The sequence below is a fragment of the Castor canadensis genome, chromosome 7 (assembly GCF_047511655.1).
Source record: "Castor canadensis chromosome 7, mCasCan1.hap1v2, whole genome shotgun sequence".
Classification (NCBI taxonomy): Eukaryota; Metazoa; Chordata; class Mammalia; order Rodentia; family Castoridae; genus Castor; species Castor canadensis.
This window is the reverse complement of record NC_133392.1, coordinates 149,315,651-149,332,988: the sequence shown is the minus strand read 5'-3', so window position 1 is coordinate 149,332,988 and position 17,338 is coordinate 149,315,651. Positions and strand designations below refer to the sequence as shown.

At 40.4% G+C, this 17,338-nt stretch overlaps 1 protein-coding gene across 10 annotated transcripts in view; it reads right to left on the bottom strand.

Annotated features, from left to right (window-relative positions):
- The window catches only part of Ubr4 (ubiquitin protein ligase E3 component n-recognin 4), a 132,318-nt gene that overhangs the window by 48,870 nt on the left and 66,110 nt on the right, over nt 1-17,338 (bottom strand). For 6 of the 10 annotated variants that reach the window (XM_074081182.1, XM_074081183.1, XM_074081187.1 and 3 more), the window contains 10 exons: nt 16,212-16,333; nt 15,385-15,496; nt 13,300-13,430; nt 13,004-13,181; nt 12,439-12,543; nt 10,813-10,950; nt 9,863-10,037; nt 2,545-2,641; nt 1,579-1,686; nt 871-987 (listed from right to left, as the gene is read on the bottom strand). In XM_074081182.1, the coding sequence (XP_073937283.1) occupies nt 871-987; nt 1,579-1,686; nt 2,545-2,641; nt 9,863-10,037; nt 10,813-10,950; nt 12,439-12,543; nt 13,004-13,181; nt 13,300-13,430; nt 15,385-15,496; nt 16,212-16,333 (1,283 nt within the window). The remainder of the gene's footprint in view (nt 1-870; nt 988-1,578; nt 1,687-2,544; nt 2,642-9,862; nt 10,038-10,812; nt 10,951-12,438; nt 12,544-13,003; nt 13,182-13,299; nt 13,431-15,384; nt 15,497-16,211; nt 16,334-17,338) is intronic. The other 4 variants (XM_074081189.1, XM_074081192.1, XM_074081185.1 and 1 more) reach the window with 3 other exon arrangements.

The following is a 17,338-nucleotide window of genomic DNA, read 5'->3' as shown; positions in this document are numbered from 1 at the left end:
GTAGGAAACACATTCACGACAGTCTTTCGCTGATACATAAATGAGTTAGTCAGTCTCTTGCATTAAAACTTACTCTCTCGCATTGCAAGTTTCTCAACTAGTTCAAACATTTCCCTCAACTATTTTGAACGACCACACGTATGAGAAAGCAACAGTTCTCAACCTCACCTCTCCACACTCCTATGCAAGGGAGGTTAAGGACTAGATAACCCTTCCCCTGGAGGGCTATGTTTTCTCTTTTCCCTTGGGCAAAGAGGAAAGAAGCCCTTCTCATGAAAGAGGACATACTTACTAGCAACCTCACCCTCCCAGTAGGGGCTCTTCCATAAAACCAGCTTCTAAAGGAGATGGGGATGAGTGATCACATGCATAAAAAGTAGGAGAAAAGCTACTGTAAATAAGACCATTAGAAGAGCCTTGCAAATCTCAGCAAACCCCACAGCTCATAAGCTCATTAAGATTGGATGCAGTTCAGCCTCAATTTCTACCTTCTCTGCTTTGTGCTAATCTCCTTTCACCACACACACTTCACTTTCTCTCTGCTTTATTTCCATACCTTATAGCAACAGACACTAGGGGAATCCTCTTAGTCACTCTGTGCCTTGCAGAACAGAACCTTGCTTTTCAATAATGGAACTTCCAAACCCTTTAACCCCTCCATTGGAGGGATTGTTGGCAAAGACCAGAGCTTGGAAGGGATTCTGAAAAAAGGTAGAAGTTCTGCTCTTGAAGAGGTAACAGCTTAGACTCTTACCCTCTCAGGTGACAATGGCCTTATTCTAGCAGAAGACTATCACCTCTGCCCTCAGCTTGCACCAACCAGACAATCCTCTTACCTTTCCCCAAACTCAGAAGCTCAAAGAAAAATACCTCACATATGGAAGACTTGGATCCAGACTTGGTACGTGACATGAAGACACTGAGGAGTCTCATCACTACCAGATGGACTTCATTCAGGGCACTGCGCTCATTCTTCTTAGAGACATCCTACAGGTAGAAGCAAAAGCTCAGATGCCTATAGGTGGGCTGGAGGAGTGGCTCAACATCTGCCTAGCAAGGCCCTGAGTTCAAACCCTAGTACCAACACACACACACACACACACACACACACACACACACACACAGCTTAAGCTTACATGTCCCTCAGGTCTATCAGTCCAAAGTGTTTTCTCTGAACAAATCAGAGACAAACCAAGCACCAGAGTACCCATGAACTATACCTGGAATACCTGCTACACTCAGGAGGCCACAGTAAGATTTAAAAAAAAAACTAATTTAATGTTTTCATCCCATCAAGTTACAAAAGGTCCATGGGGCAGAGACTTTGTTTGTCATTTGTACTCACGATCCAAAAGTATGTTTGGGCCAAGGTAGGCACTGAACTCACTGTGTTGAATCAACAGAATTGGAACCCTCAGGAGCCCCTAAAACTAGGTGAAGCTCCTCTAAAAGAGGCATAAGACAATGTATCCCCACCCAGCACAATTGAGAGAGAGAGAGAGAGAGAGAGAGATAAGAACCTGAGAAAGGATCTCAGTGAAACCCTGCTTCTCATACTGCATGACTCTCCAATTTTACCTTTTTATCCATGCCCAATTCAGCAATAAGCTGGGAGAGTAGGTTGTCTAGGGCCCCCTTGTCTTTCTCATCTTCTCCATCCAAATCTGTAGTGAGCATCAGAATGACCTAGAAGGCAAAGAGAAAGAAAACATGAAAACCAACTTTCTAAAGAACACTGATTCTAATACGTGTGTATAAAGAAATCCCTGACTTCTTTGTCAATCATACCAGTGATGCATTACAGCATTCTAAGTTCCATGTTTTCCCAAGTTCAAGTGTCCAGAGTCATAATTCATAATTCTTTTTTTTAAATCTACCTACCTACCTACTTACCTATCATCTTTGTAGTACTGGTGTTTGAATTCAGGGGCCTATGCTTGATAGGCAGGCTATGACTTGAGCCATGTGTCAAGCTCTGATATATGCCATTTCTTGGCAGCACTGAAAAGGTTTTGCAAAAAGCTTGCAAAATTAATTGGCTACTTTACATTACATTCAATCAAAGTGGATTGAGATAGGACAGCGTGTGAACTAAGATTTAAACAATAATTTTACTTTCAAGGAAGGCAGCTAGTGGGGGGAGGTTGACACAAACAATGTATTATATACATGTAAGTAAATGTAAAAATGATAAGAGGAGAAAAGAAAAAATAAAACATATAATTCAAAAAAATAAAAAGGAAGGCAGCTAGCAGAAGAATAGCCTGTTAGACACTCTAATACTTACGACAAAGAGAGACAATACTGATAGAATCTTAGGAGCAGGATCTTTGTCAATAACTAGCTGGATGATCTTGGGCATTAAAAAAGTCCTCTGACCCTTAGTCTTCTCATCTATAACCTGAATGGCTGTAACTTGCAGCTTAAAGCTATACTTCATCCTTCTGTGACGTAACACCTAAATCTTGTGAGTCCTCTGGAAGAGATGTACACTGCTTAAAGACAGCCCAACTGTAATGCAATAGACCCAAATCTGAGGGATACCTGCATATACGGGATGGCCCGGACACCTCCAACATTTCGTAACTGGGGCAAGGTCTGCAGTAATCTCTCCAACAGCATCAGGCGGACCATGTGTAGCCTAAAAGGCCAAGGAAATATATGACACATGAGTTAGTACACAAATAAGAACCAGCCAGCTACAGTCCTTTCCTCTTCTTACCAAGGTAAACAAGGAGCTAAATATTTAGGAATAATCCTAGTATCAAAAATATATTAAAGCTAGGTATCGTGGTGTACACCTTTAATCACAGCATTTGGAGGCTAAGGCAAGAGGATGAAGAGTTTGAGGCCAGCCTGTGCTACCTAGCAAGACCTTGTTTCAAAATAAACTCAAAGAGATGTTAAGAAGCCAGACACAGCGATGCATGCCTGTAGTTCTACCTAACTCAAGAGGCTGAGGTGGCAGAATTGCTTGAGTCCAGGAGTCTGAAACCAGCTTGGGCAAAACAGCAAGCCTCTGTCTCAAAAGACAAACAATGGAGTCTTTGCTTCCATTTCCTGCATGGGGAAAAGGAAGTATTTCTCTTTCTCTCCCCCTCTTCCCCTACTTCTCCATACTTTATTCTGTTATACTGAAATAAATCCTTGCTAAAACTTCAAAAACTACAACACACACACACACACACACACACACACACACACACACACACACACACACTGTCACGCAATACATATCCTAGCAGGTATCTAGAATATTTCAAAATAATAAATATTTGAATGAAAGCACAGCTTCTTACTAGAAAAATGGCCATCATTTCAAAAATAACTCAAAGGAATGAGCTGTCATTCAGAAGCCAGTAATACATTAAAGTCCACACATACATCCATGAATAAGTAGGCTTCACACAAGCTAGGCAAGAGTTCTACCACTGAGCTACATTCCCAGTCCTCAAATATGTATTTTGGATTTTAAAATCAGTAATTTAAGCTTCCATATTATAAAGCCAGAAAAAGAACAGAAAATTAAACCAAAAACAAAATAATAATAATAATAAATTAGTAAGCAGAAATAAATACTAGAGTAGGGATAAACAGAAAGCAAACATAGAAAAGAGGAGAATCAGAACCAAACCCAGTTTTCTTAACTAACTGGGAGGCTGATAACCCATCCAGTACACCAAGAGTGTGATAAAATGGTACACCACTACAGATCCTAAACACATTAAAATAATGATTAAAAGTATTATAACAGAGGAATTCCAAGATGGCGGCTAGAGGTAGGAAGCAGAAAGCGACCCTCCTATAGTGAAATCTTGGAGAGACGCTGGAGACACACTTTGCAGGCATAATCACCGAGAAAAGGCATAACTTTGACTCCTCCACACCTCCAGCCGGCGCAGAGAATCTCCACTTCACGTTAAACGGAGAACCGAGGAGGCCCCCGGGCCGCCAGTGGCCGGCGCCCATACGGCTTGGGAAGACGTGGACCAGCTTACTGTCGATTAGTACACTAACACTCCCTGTTTATACCTTTGAAACTCTCTTGTCTGATACCTTGTTCTGCTTTCTCCCTCTTGTCTGTATATTTGTTTTCCCCTTTTCTTTAACTTCTTGCTTTCCATCTCAGCTCACTCTTCCATTCTCAATATTACCATTGTTATTATTACAAGCTAGAAAATACTTAATTACACACAGTACAGGGACAGTAACAACACCAAGGACAATGACAGGAAGACAGAAAAAACAAGGAAACCAGTTTCCCCACAGCAAAAAATTGGTACAGGAACCAGAGGGGAATGAAGAGAACAGAAACTCAGAGCCAGACTCCAACAAAATGAAGATAAACTATGCCAAAGGACCCAATGAAGCCTACAAGAATAATTTAAAAGAAGACATACTACAAGTACTCAATGAGAATTTTATAGAGATGATACTGGATAGGGTCAACGAAAATGTACAGGAGACACTCAAGAAATTCCAAGACAATAAAAATAGAGAATTTGAAAAAGCAAAAGAAGAAATAAAGGAAACCATAGAAGCACTGTATAAACACCAAAATGAAAGAGAGAACACAATGAATAAATGGATAAATGAACTCAGGACAAAAATAGACAACAATAAAGAAGAAAACAGCCAGGATATGGAAAACCTCAGAAAAAAGAACGAAACAGAACTGCAAAACAAAACGGAAGGCCAATCCAGCAGAATAGAACAAACAGAAGACAGAATCTCAGAACTTGAAGATGAAATGGTAATTAAAGGAAAAACTGAAGAACTACTAATTAAACAACTCAAGACCTGTGAAAAGAAAATGCAAGAACTCACCGACTCCATCAAAAGACCAAACTTGAGAATCATGGGCATCGAAGAAGGAGAAGAGGTGCAAGCGAAGGGAATGCATAATATATTCAACAAAATAATAACGGAAAATTTCCCAAATCTAGAGAAAGATATTCCCATACAAATGCAAGAGGCCTCCAGGACACCAAACAGACCAGATCAAAATAGAACTACTCCACGACATATCACCATTAAAACAACAAGTTCAGAAACTAAGGAAAGAATATTGAAGGCTGCAAGAGAGAAAAAACAAGTAACATACAAAGGTAAACCCATCAAAATCACAGCAGACTTCTCAACAGAAACATTAAAAGCAAGAAGAGCGTGGGGTGAGATCTTCCGGGCACTGAATGAAAATAACTTCAACCCCAGGATACTCTACCCAGCAAAGCTATCATTCAAAATAGATGGAGCAATAAAAGTCTTCCATGATAAGCAGAAACTAAAACAATATGTGACCACAAAGCCACCATTACAAAAGATTCTGCAAGGGATCCTGCACACAGAAAGTGACACCCAACTTAACCATGAAAAGGCAGGCAGCACCAAACCACAGGATAAGAAAAAGCAAGACAGTAGAGAGTAACATCAAGTTAGGTACACACAATCAAACCTTCAAACAACTAAGATAACTAAATGGCAGGAATCACCACATACCTATCAGTACTAACGCTTAATGTTAATGGACTTAATTCACCCATCAAAAGACACCGTTTGACAAAATGGATTAAAAAAGAAGATCCAACAATTTGTTGCTTACAGGAGACTCATCTCACCGACAGAAATAAGCATATACTTAGGATGAAAGGCTGGAAGAAGATTTACCAAGCCAATGGCCCCCGAAAACAAGCAGGAGTAGCAATACTTATCTCTGACAAAGTAGACTTCAAACCTACATTGATCAAACAAGATAAAGAAGGACATTCCATACTAATAAAAGGGGAAATAGACCAAAAGGAAATAATAATCATCAATCTGTACGCACCCAATGTCAACGCACCCAATTTCAGCAAACATACCCTGAAAGACCTAAAAGCATATATAAACGCCAACACAGTGGTTGTGGGAGACTTTAACACTCCATTATCATCAATAGATAGGTCATCCAAACAAAAACTCAATAAAGAAATCCAAGATCTAAAATATGCAATAGATCAAGTGGACCTAGTAGATGTCTACAGAACATTTCATCCAACCTCTACACAATATACATTCTTCTCAGCAGCCCATGGAACCTTCTCCAAAATAGATCATATCCTAGGGCACAAAGCAAGCCTCAGCAAATATAAGAAAATAGAAATAATACCATGCATACTATCTGATCACAATGCAGTAAAAGTAGAACTCAACAACAAAAGTAAAGACAAAAAACATGCAAACAGCTGGAAACTAAATAACTCATTACTTAATGAAGAATGGATCATCGATGCAATAAAAGAGGAAATTAAAAAGTTCCTAGAAGTCAATGAAAATGAAAACACAACCTACCAGAACCTATGGGACACAGCTAAGGCAGTCTTGAGAGGAAAGTTTATAGCCATGAGTGCATATATTAAAAAGATTGAAAGATCCCAAATCAATGACCTAATGATACATCTCAAACTCCTAGAAAAACAAGAACAAGCAAATCCCAAAACAAATAGAAGGAGAGAAATAATAAAAATAAGAGCTGAAATCAACGAAATAGAAACCAAAAAAACCATACAAAGAATTAATGAAACAAAAAGTTGGTTCTTTGAAAAAATAAACAAGATCGATAGACCCCTGGCAAACCTGACTAAAATGAGGAGAGAAAAAACCCAAATTAGTAGAATCAGGAATGCAAAAGGGGAGATAACAACAAACACCATGGAAGTCCAGGAAATCATCAGAGACTACTTTGAGAACCTATATTCAAATAAATTTGAAAATCTAAAAGAAATGGACAGATTTCTAGATACATATGATCATCCAAAACTGAACCAAGAGGAAATTAATCACCTGAATAGACCTATAACACAAAATGAAATTGAAGCAGCAATCAAGAGTCTCCCCAAAAAGAAAAGTCCAGGACCTGATGGATTCTCTGCTGAATTCTATCAGACCTTTAAAGAAGAACTGATACCAACCCTCCTTAAACTGTTCCATGAAATAGAAAGGGAAGGAAAACTGCCAAACACATTTTATGAAGCCACTATTACACTTATCCCAAAACCAGGCAAAGACACCTCCAAAAAGGAGAACTATAGGCCAATCTCCTTAATGAACATTGATGCAAAAATCCTCAACAAAATAATGGCAAATCGAATTCAGCAACACATCAAAAAGATTATTCACCACGACCAGGTAGGCTTCATCCCAGGGATGCAGGGGTGGTTCAACATACGAAAATCAATAAACGTAATAAACCACATTAACAGAAGCAAAGACAAAAACCACTTGATCATCTCAATAGATGCAGAAAAAGCCTTTGATAAGATCCAACATCATTTCATGATAAAAGCTCTAAGAAAACTAGGAATAGAAGGAAAGTTCCTCAACATTATAAAAGCTATATATGACAAACCTACAGCCAGCATTATACTTAACGGAGAAAAATTAAAACCATTCCCTCTAAAATCAGGAACCAGACAAGGATGCCCACTATCTCCACTCCTATTCAACATAGTACTGGAATTCCTAGCCAGAGCAATTAGGCAAGAAGAAGGAATAAAAGGAATACAAATAGGTAAAGAAACTGTCAAAATATCCCTATTTGCAGACGACATGATCCTATACCTTAAAGACCCAAAAAACTCTACTCAGAAGCTTCTAGACATCATCAATAGCTATAGCAAGGTAGCAGGATATAAAATCAACATAGAAAAATCATTAGCATTTCTATACACTAACAATGAGCAAACGGAAAAAGAATGTATGAAAACAATTCCATTTACAATAGCCTCAAAAAAAATCAAATACCTAGGTGTAAACCTAACAAAAGATGTGAAAGACCTCTACAAGGAAAACTATACACTTCTGAAGAAAGAGATTGAGGAAGACTATAGAAAGTGGAGAGATCTCCCATGCTCATGGATTGGTAGAATCAACATAGTAAAAATGTCGATACTCCCAAAAGTAATCTACATGTTTAATGCAATTCCCATCAAAATTCCAATGACATTCATCAAAGAGATTGAAAAATCTACTGTGAAATTTATATGGAAACACAAGAGGCCACGAATAGCCAAGGCAATACTCAGTCAAAAGAACAATGCAGGAGGTATCACAATACCTGACTTCAAACTATATTACAAAGCAATAACAATAAAAACAGCATGGTACTGGCACAAAAACAGACATGAAGACCAGTGGAACAGAATAGAGGACCCAGATATGAAGCCACACAACTATAACCAACTTGTCTTTGACAAAGGAGCTAAAAATATACGATGGAGAAATAGCAGCCTCTTCAACAAAAACTGCTGGGAAAACTGGTTAGCAGTCTGCAAAAAACTGAAACTAGATCCATGTATATCACCCTATACCAAGATTAACTCAAAATGGATCAAGGATCTAAATATCAGACCCCAAACTCTTAAGTTGATACAAGAAAGAGTAGGAAATACTCTGGAGTTAGTAGGTATAGGTAAGAACTTTCTCAATGAAACCCCAGCAGCACAGCAACTAAGAGATAGCATAGATAAATGGGACCTCATAAAACTAAAAAGCTTCTGTTCATCAAAAGAAATGGTCTCTAAACTGAAGAGAACACCCACAGAGTGGGAGAAAATATTTGCCAACTAAACATCAGACAAAGGACTGATAACCAGAATATACAGGGAACTTAAAAAACTAAATTCTCCCAAAACTAATGAACCAATAAAGAAATGGGCAGGTGAACTAAACAGAACTTTCTCAAAAGAAGAAATTCAAATGGCCAGAAAACACATGAAAAAATGCTCACCATCTCTAGCAATAAAGGAAATGCAAATTAAAACCACACTAAGATTCCACCTCACCCCTGTTAGAATAGCCATCATCAGCAACACCACCAACAACAGGTGTTGGCGAGGATGCGGGGGAAAAAGGAACCCTCTTACACTGTTGGTGGGAATGTAGACTAGTACAACCACTCTGGAAAAAAATTTGGAGGCTACTTAAAAAGCTGGACATCGATCTACCATTTGATCAAATTTAGGGTCTTACGCATACTAGGCAAGTGCTCTACCACTGAGCTACATCTCTGGTCCTTTTAGTATTGTTTTCCTTCTTCCTCTTCTACTTCTCTAGTCACCCTCTGCCTAAGAATACATTCACTCCACCAATCCAGCATCAAACACCACCACAATTTCTTGAGGTGGATGGATTACGATCACTTTTAATTTCAAATTGCTTCACTGTGGGTATCTGCAGACATCAATCTGTATTTGCTCTATTTCCACTTTACTTTGAAAGCACACTAAACAAGGAACTATTTCTAGTTTTATATGCCCAATAATTCTCACTGTTGAGCATCAAGCAGTACCACTTCTTTAAAAGGATGTTACATAATGAGTTTATAAGCAACAATAGAACAAAAAAGACTTTAATAAGGAAAATCCATGTTTTTATGACAATCACTTTATAGTTAGTTACTGATGGATATAATGAGCCTTCAGAGACCACTTTCTACTCTCTGTGCAACTGATCTAAAATAACTAGTCAGACAAAGAAGACAGATCTAGAGCACTTCCTGAGAAATTAAATTTCATAAATTTTGCCTTTATATTGTAAAAGAAATACACCGTTAGAGAAGAATTACACCCAGTTGGATGCCCCCTGACTGTGGCATCACCATTGCTAAAAGCATTTCTCCAGCCAGACACTAGAGGGAAATGGTTAAAAAGGCACAAATCAACTCCCAAAGCAGGCTGTTACCAATACACTCTGAAGTCAGCAATGGTTGGAAGAAAACTGGTAGTTTTAACTGACTTTGTATTTCAAAATAAATACACTGTTACTACTATTCTACCTCCTATTTCTACAATACTCTCAGGCAAGTTAATGGCTCAGTCCTAACCTGTTGCTAGTATGGACATCTCCTTCAGCTTCCCCTTCTCCTTCTCCCTCGGAGCCATCTCCTTCCTGGTGTCCAGTGGTGGTACTAATAGCACCAGTACTTGAGCTGACACTTCCTGGTCCAGCTGGGTGCCCCTCAGCTGTGCCATCACCATATGCACTGCTCCGGCCAGATACTAGACAGAAATGGTTAAAAAAGCACAAATCAGCTCCCAAAACATGATGGAACCTAAAGCAGCAATGGTCAGAAGAAAACTGGTAGCTTAAAACATTGTTTTCTGCTATGTAAAGCTAAACAAGGATTCAATGCATGATTCTACTGCACTATGCTAACTCACTCTTCTCAGTAGTCTCTCATCCTCCTATGGTACATAACTCCAACTACGAGAGCAACCTTAACTTCAACTGCAGATATATTCATTGTTGCCAACATTTTTGACAATTTTTAACTATACACTAACATAAAAGATAAACCAAAATGGCTTTGTCATGCTCCCTCATGCTAGAGGCCCAACCTCATCAGCTAGAATACCTCCAGGGGTGGCTTGCTATATCAACACATCAGATCATTAATAGAACTGCCCAAAAATACATTCCCCCAATAGGTAAGGATCAAAAACTGTAAAGATAATGGGCTTCAAGGTCACACCACAATTATTTTAATCATGGTTTGGGACTATGCATATCACTGATTTTCTTCCAATAACAGATAATTAAAAGAACCTATAAAATATTTCACTATTAACCCACTAAGCTTAACCTATGATGACTCACATTCCAAAGTTCAGGGCTGAAGTCAAATAAATTCCACAAGATTTTCAATGAGGCCCTACAACTTCTCTGCTGAAAGCAACCCAAGGACCCAGACAGGGATTCCTATCTTGTCCTACCCTCTACCCAGGAAGATCACAACCCTCCACCCAAGGAGATCATGATCCCCAGGCACATTACCACTGTGCTCGCCAGCCACTGAATCCACTGCACTTCCCCCGCTCTCTGAGCCCACACTACCACCATGGTCTGCAGGAGAGGTCCGAAGGGTAGAGCCATCAGTTGCTGCTGTGCTGCCCTCATCATCTGAGGCTGGAGCTAAGAGAGTAACGAAAGCTGTTACAGGTAAAAACCCCTCCTTGGGGTGAAAACTTCATACCACATAATGCAGAGGACACAATGCAGTTTATATATCCTGTGGTCAGAGAAAAAAAGGGAAAGATTTGCTTTGCCAGTTAATCACTAACAGGAACAAACACTATACATGGTGCATTGCAAACAGTACTTAGACAGAAGTGAAAACCCAGTTCACTGGGCATTTCCTTCGCTGTTACAGTACAGTACAGTGCAGAGATTCAGTAGGAATTTGTGACATGGATGTTGAGTTTTCTAGCTAAATACTTCACGGTCACTATTGTCTAGGCATTACACCTACTGAGAGAGCGGAAACTAGCCATTGCCATTCAAAGTACAGAACTCTGAATTTTAATGAGATTTGTCTTGCAATCAGTCAATTTGTGTTTATGTTAGGAAATCACTTATCATGAGCTCTTGAATTAACTATCTTTTTTATCAAATGGTCCAGAGGAGAGCTCATTGGGAAATTTCATACCCTGTAATCATCCTCATAAGATGCTAATAATGAAGCAAGGAAATTCCCCAAAGACAGCCACAGCATCCAGGATCAGGGCTGAGCTGAGACAGGAGGAAAATGCTGAATGAGATACACAGGGGAGGAAAGCCAAGACAGCCAACAGAGCAAGGTACAAATACAACCAGCACATGACAGAGACCTTAAAGCCTGAAATGACAGCAACTGAAGAGACCTCAGAAAAGCAACAAGCCATGGTAGCAGGCGGGGGGCAGCCAGTTTTGCCCTTTCTTATCTATCTGGGATAACTCCCCTCCCCCAAAAAGAAGCAAACAAATAGTCTAAACAAATATAAATCAACCCTTAAGTTACATGGGGGCTGAATTTCCAGTGGATTTCTCAGGTGTGCTATCCTCCCGTTTGGTCTAATTCTCTACTTGGAAATTATCTTTCCTCATCAGATTAGAAAAGAGATTGAAAGTAAAAACAAAAAGAGTTCTGAAGGGTTCCAATGGATTGTAGTTGTCCACAAAAACCCTACCTCTCAAGCTCACAAGTCCCTGATGCTTATCCACACTGCTTGTGAATTATGAAGCATAACTTCACTTTTATTTGTAAATGAGAAGAAAAAAATTAAAAAGTATGATCTCTATTTCATGTCTCCCTTTTAATGTGTGTGGCATGTTAGAACTCTGACAAACAATGCTGAATGCTTGTAGGCCCTACGGCTAATCAGCCTACAAGCTGCTCTCTGGACCTCTCCTGGGGAATCAGCTAAAGCCAGGCAGCATGCAAAGTGTAAGGAAGCGGAGCTATAAGTGCCATTGCCAACCTGTGGCACTATGCCTTCCACACCAAGATTTCTAAAGCCATGGCAGAAGCAGGAAGTCCAGAATGGCCTGTCAAAGCAGCTGCCCATTACACTCTCACAGCACTGGAAACAAGGCCTAAGGGTCCTAGGGCCCTGAGCCATGCTTCTTGCTGTGGACAGTTACCTGATGCTGTGGTGTCAGAGAGGGTTCCTGCGTCCAGAGAGGAAGAGCTGGGTGCCTGGCCGGACAGTCCCAGGCTCTGCAGGCCCAGGGCACTGCTGCTGCTGCCTGGGAAACAAGTGGAGAGTGAGCACAATACCCGGTCCAGACCCACTCCACAGCACTGCTTTGGCCACCTGCTGCCCTCAGGAGTTTCTAAATACCAGCATGTGACCACTCTAGCCTAGAGATAGTTAATCAACAGCCACTGCTGCCCACCCACCAAGTTTAGTTGTAAAGATGGTGGAATGCTTCCTTCAGCTCAGGAAGGACAGAGGCCTGAGTAATCAAACAAATTCAGGAGGAAATCATCCAAAGGTCCAAACTAGCGAAAACTATGAGATTGGCTCCCATCCTGAAATCCCCAAAGCAATTCCTCTCACTCTCCACCTGCATCTCTAAACAGCTCTCACCCAGATCAACCTCTCCCCCAATGTGGGGACAAACTAAGTCAGTTGGGTATCGGTAACTGCCAAAACCTCTTTCCTGTGCAGGCCAATGGCATGGCATGCCTGGCATTGCCTTCTACCTTGCTGGTCCTGCTGCAGGCTTAGCGCGATGGCTAGCTCAACCATGGTCTCATCATCTGCATCAGGTGGGATGTCCAGCATGGGCGGGAAGCCCTCTGCGCCTGCCAGAAGGGCCTCCAGGGGAGAGGGGTTGCCGTTGTTGACATTTTCAGCTGTCTCCAGGACCATCGACTCAGACTGCAGAGAGAAAGCTCCGTCAGTATCCCACAACAAATGGTAACTTTAGGAAGTCTATTAAGTAAGAGCTGAAGGGGAGTTTGAAGCTCCTCGTCCCCTCTCCTGCTACCAGACTCACCACCATCTCAAAGTCTCCATGGTCCACCTCACTCTGTTCCTGGCTTTCTTGGCGGATGTGACCACCATCAGGGATCCCCGATGACTGCATTTTCTCATCTGCATCATCATCGTCGTCGTCGTCCTTGTCTCCTGAGTCAAAGAAACCCAGTCACCTGACAGTGCTTGCTCTTTTTCATCCCTTCACATGTGATGTGATGTCATGTAGCAGCATAATCCAAGACAAACCAACAGCTGGCACCCTGTGCTTCTAAAGTAAAACTCTAGGTCTCTATGCCTGAAGACCTTGTTCACTTGCTTCTTGCCCTTAGAAGGATCTGGGAAGATGGGGTGAGCAATAACAGCTCCCCTCCTCCTTTTCATCTGACAAAGAATAAAAACAACTGGATTCCAAAGGGATTTCCATAATGCAGAGAACTCTAAGATCTGTGGGCCCTACAAACTCCCACCAATTCTCCGGATACCTTGGACAAAACAATACAATTGAGATGTTATGCTGTTGCCTGTCATGGTAACTTAATAGTTTATTTCACTGCTTTTTCCACAACAGCAAAGTCAATGAGATTGACACTACATAAGTCCAACTCTTATTCTCAGATTTACTGCACACAGTTTTGACCAAATGCAGTCAAAATAAGTAAATAATTTTTTTAAAAAATCAAAAGAAATTAAATTTTAAATTCCCTGTGCAGCTCAGTTGATATGGAGAAGCTCTGTCAGGCCTGCATTATTGTTAGTTGTGTATGATCTGCTGCTTCCCTGCCCCTTAAAAGCAAACGGTGCCCCAAAAGAGCAAGGTAAAAGTTAGGTTAATCCTCTCAGCCAAAAAGGGCACATAACGTACTTAATTTAAGTGATATCGTGAAAAGTTTGGATTTGGTGAAAGACGTGGCTTTAGTGGGGCAGCACTGTGAGAAAACTGAAACAGCACCCAAAGCACAGCACTGAGCTTTATGCACCCTGAGCATTCAACGACAGTCTTCTTAGACTGACAGACCTGTGGACACCAAGTCTGTCATGACCATTAAGAGAACCAGAACTGAAAAGTGAAACCATCAAATGTAAACCTAGGACATCATGACAGGTTATGCCAGGGCCCATTTCTGGGGGAAGGTGGAAAGGCCTTGTGGAAGTCCAGGTGAGATTCCTGATCATTAGAAGAGGACAGAGACTTTGCCTTCTACTCACTAGATTGCTAAAGCATTACTAATATGCCCTTAATTAGGAACATCCTCTACTTGCACAGTAGGCTCTTGCCAGAGAAAAGAGACAGAAACTGTTGCCTATCTCATCAAAAGTTTAGATAAATGTCACTTAACAGCATCTGGAAGTTAGTCATACACATTCCGCTAGATGTACACTGTCCCACACAGTAGGCACCAGCCATGTGGAGACACAACACTACTGTGAAATACACACAACTTCAAAGACAGTACCATAAAATGCAAAATAACTCACTAATAGTTTTTATATTGACTACATGCCCATATATTTATTTTATACATTAAATTAGTAGTAAATGAATTACACTTTTTTCTTTTTACTCTTTATAATATTGTTCCTGACTGTCCAAGGGTAACATGAAGAAATCTGTGGAATGTGCCATCAAGCTTATTGCATGCAAGTCCACTGAGGATTCTTTCCCACTGCCAACAACACACCCCAAACGAAGAGATTCATGCCAGGAAAAGTACTTTTGTCCTAAAACAGGTACATTTTGTATTTTGTCATTGAGATTTCTGTAACTATTCTTAGGATATTTTTGCTATGGTTTTCAGCCAAATGTAAGATGCACTCCCGCATGATAGTGATGCAGATTCTCCATCACCTCAGATGTAGATTTTCTGTATCTTTGGTTCAACTTTACTCTTACTACGGTATCTTTATTTTCCCATGGCTTTGATTTTAAAAATTTAATTCTACTTTCTATATCTATTTTTACATGCCACCTTAAATTATTTATGGGATAGTATGGTAAAAAATGAGCAGCAAATCCTAATGCTGTATATCCCTTCTTCTCCCACCACTCTGCCCCGACTCCCCACCTCCACCCCAAATCCCAGCCTAAACCCAGACCTCATATTACCCATTGGAGTGTTGCTTCGAGGGGAGGAAGGCAATGTCACATGTCTCCGTTTGTTTCTGGGTCTTAGGACTCGAATTAGAGCTTGTTTACAAGAGAAGCTCACAGCAGGATCCTAAAGTTTAAAAGGAAATTGTCATGCTAGGTATTACATTATTCATGAAACCAGCTCAACTACTCTCCTTTCTTGGCCAATCACTTATGCACATACTAGAAGATCTATCGACTCTCATCTACAACCCAGCTGACCAAATTCAGCAGGTTAAGTTGAAGATACTTCATAACCTGGCATACCTACTCACTATCTTTTTCTCTCTCAGTTCCTAGTGACAGGCCAGAAGGTCATTTGTTCCTGAAGTCACTGTAGCTTTCTACAAATGGGCTCTGGCTTTCATCAGGTTATCAAGCCTAAGTGCTCCCTTAGCTCTGTGCTACAAAAGTACTTCTGACACTTAGTTTCTGTAACAGGGTCACTGAAAATAGAAATCTTATTGTACTACATTCATTTGGGTGGAGGTGGAGAGTCGGGGTAGAGTGGTGGGGGAAGAAGAGATATACAGCATTAGGATTTGCTGCTCATTTTAGTAATGTGTACTTAGCAGGAACTACGTAGCAAGCACCAGACTAGTCCCTGGTGATTCAGCACCCAACAAGGAAAATTAAGTCCATTCTCTTCCCAAACCTTACCCATTGTACCCTTTATTGATATTCAAAACTATTAAATCCCATCAACTTCCTACTTTATTTCACTAGTTAAGCAAATTTACTAAAATTTTTTATAGACACTCTCAGGTTGCTGAGAGCTACCTGGGTTATGTGCTGATACGTACAGGACATAACAGCATCTGCATGTAGATCTTGGATGCTGTATTGATGCAGTCTAGCTCACAAGTGCAGTAGCCATGGATAATGTCTACCAATGCATTAACAGTAGCTTCAATATGAGTAAGGCCTAAAGGGAAGAAAAAAAATTATCTGAAAATCTTTGGGGAAGACCTCTAGATACTTGCGAGCCTAAGTCAAAAATGCAAATTCTTATCTCCACATAAAAGTCATACTAATGACAGCAAAAATATCAAACACACACACCAAAACAAACCAGCAAGGCACAACGGTATGTAGAGTGTCAGCACTATTTATGATTTGTTTTATTAACAGTCTCCTAATCCCCCAAACTGTCCTCAAAAGGCTTTTCAGTATCCTGTATGACAGAAGTAAGTAGTTATTTACTCTGTGTATATCAAAAGACAAGCAGGGAAAAAAATGGGCTGACGGCATGGCTAACAGTAGAGCACCTGCTTTGCAAGCATGAAGCCCTGAGTTCAAACTCGTCCCACCAAAAAACAACAAAAACAAAGACAAGGCAGGGAAATAAGAGACAGGCTGATACAAAATGGCCCCCATGTTCCCCAAACCTTAGATGATAACAAAACATGATGTTGATGACCTTTTAGGTTTCAACAAATCTCCAAACACGATGAGTACTGGGTCACTCTTATTTTTCCTTTTGCTAGCCAGATCCTTCCTCTTCCATCTAAACTTTCAGTGGAATAAAAAGTTAAGATACCCAAGGCAGCAACAGCTTGGAAACCAATAACCCTCAAGGCTGATTCTTAAATTTTGCCTTCTGAACTGATTTTAATCCAAGTATTTAAGAAAGATTTATTTTAAAAATCAGTTATAGCCAGGTGCTGGTGGCTCACTCTTGTAACCCTATCTACTCAGGAGGCAGAGATCAGGAGGATCACAGTTCAAAGCCAGCCCAAGAAAAATAGTTTGAGAATACTCAACACAAAAAAAAGTTGGCAGAGGGCTCAAGTAATAGAGCACCTGCCTAGAAAGTGTCAGGCCCTGAATTTAAACCGAGTACTGCCAAAAGAAAAAACAAACAATTATAAGTACCACCAAGGAAACACACACACTCATGTACAAAGTGCCTCTTTATGTGAGATACGCA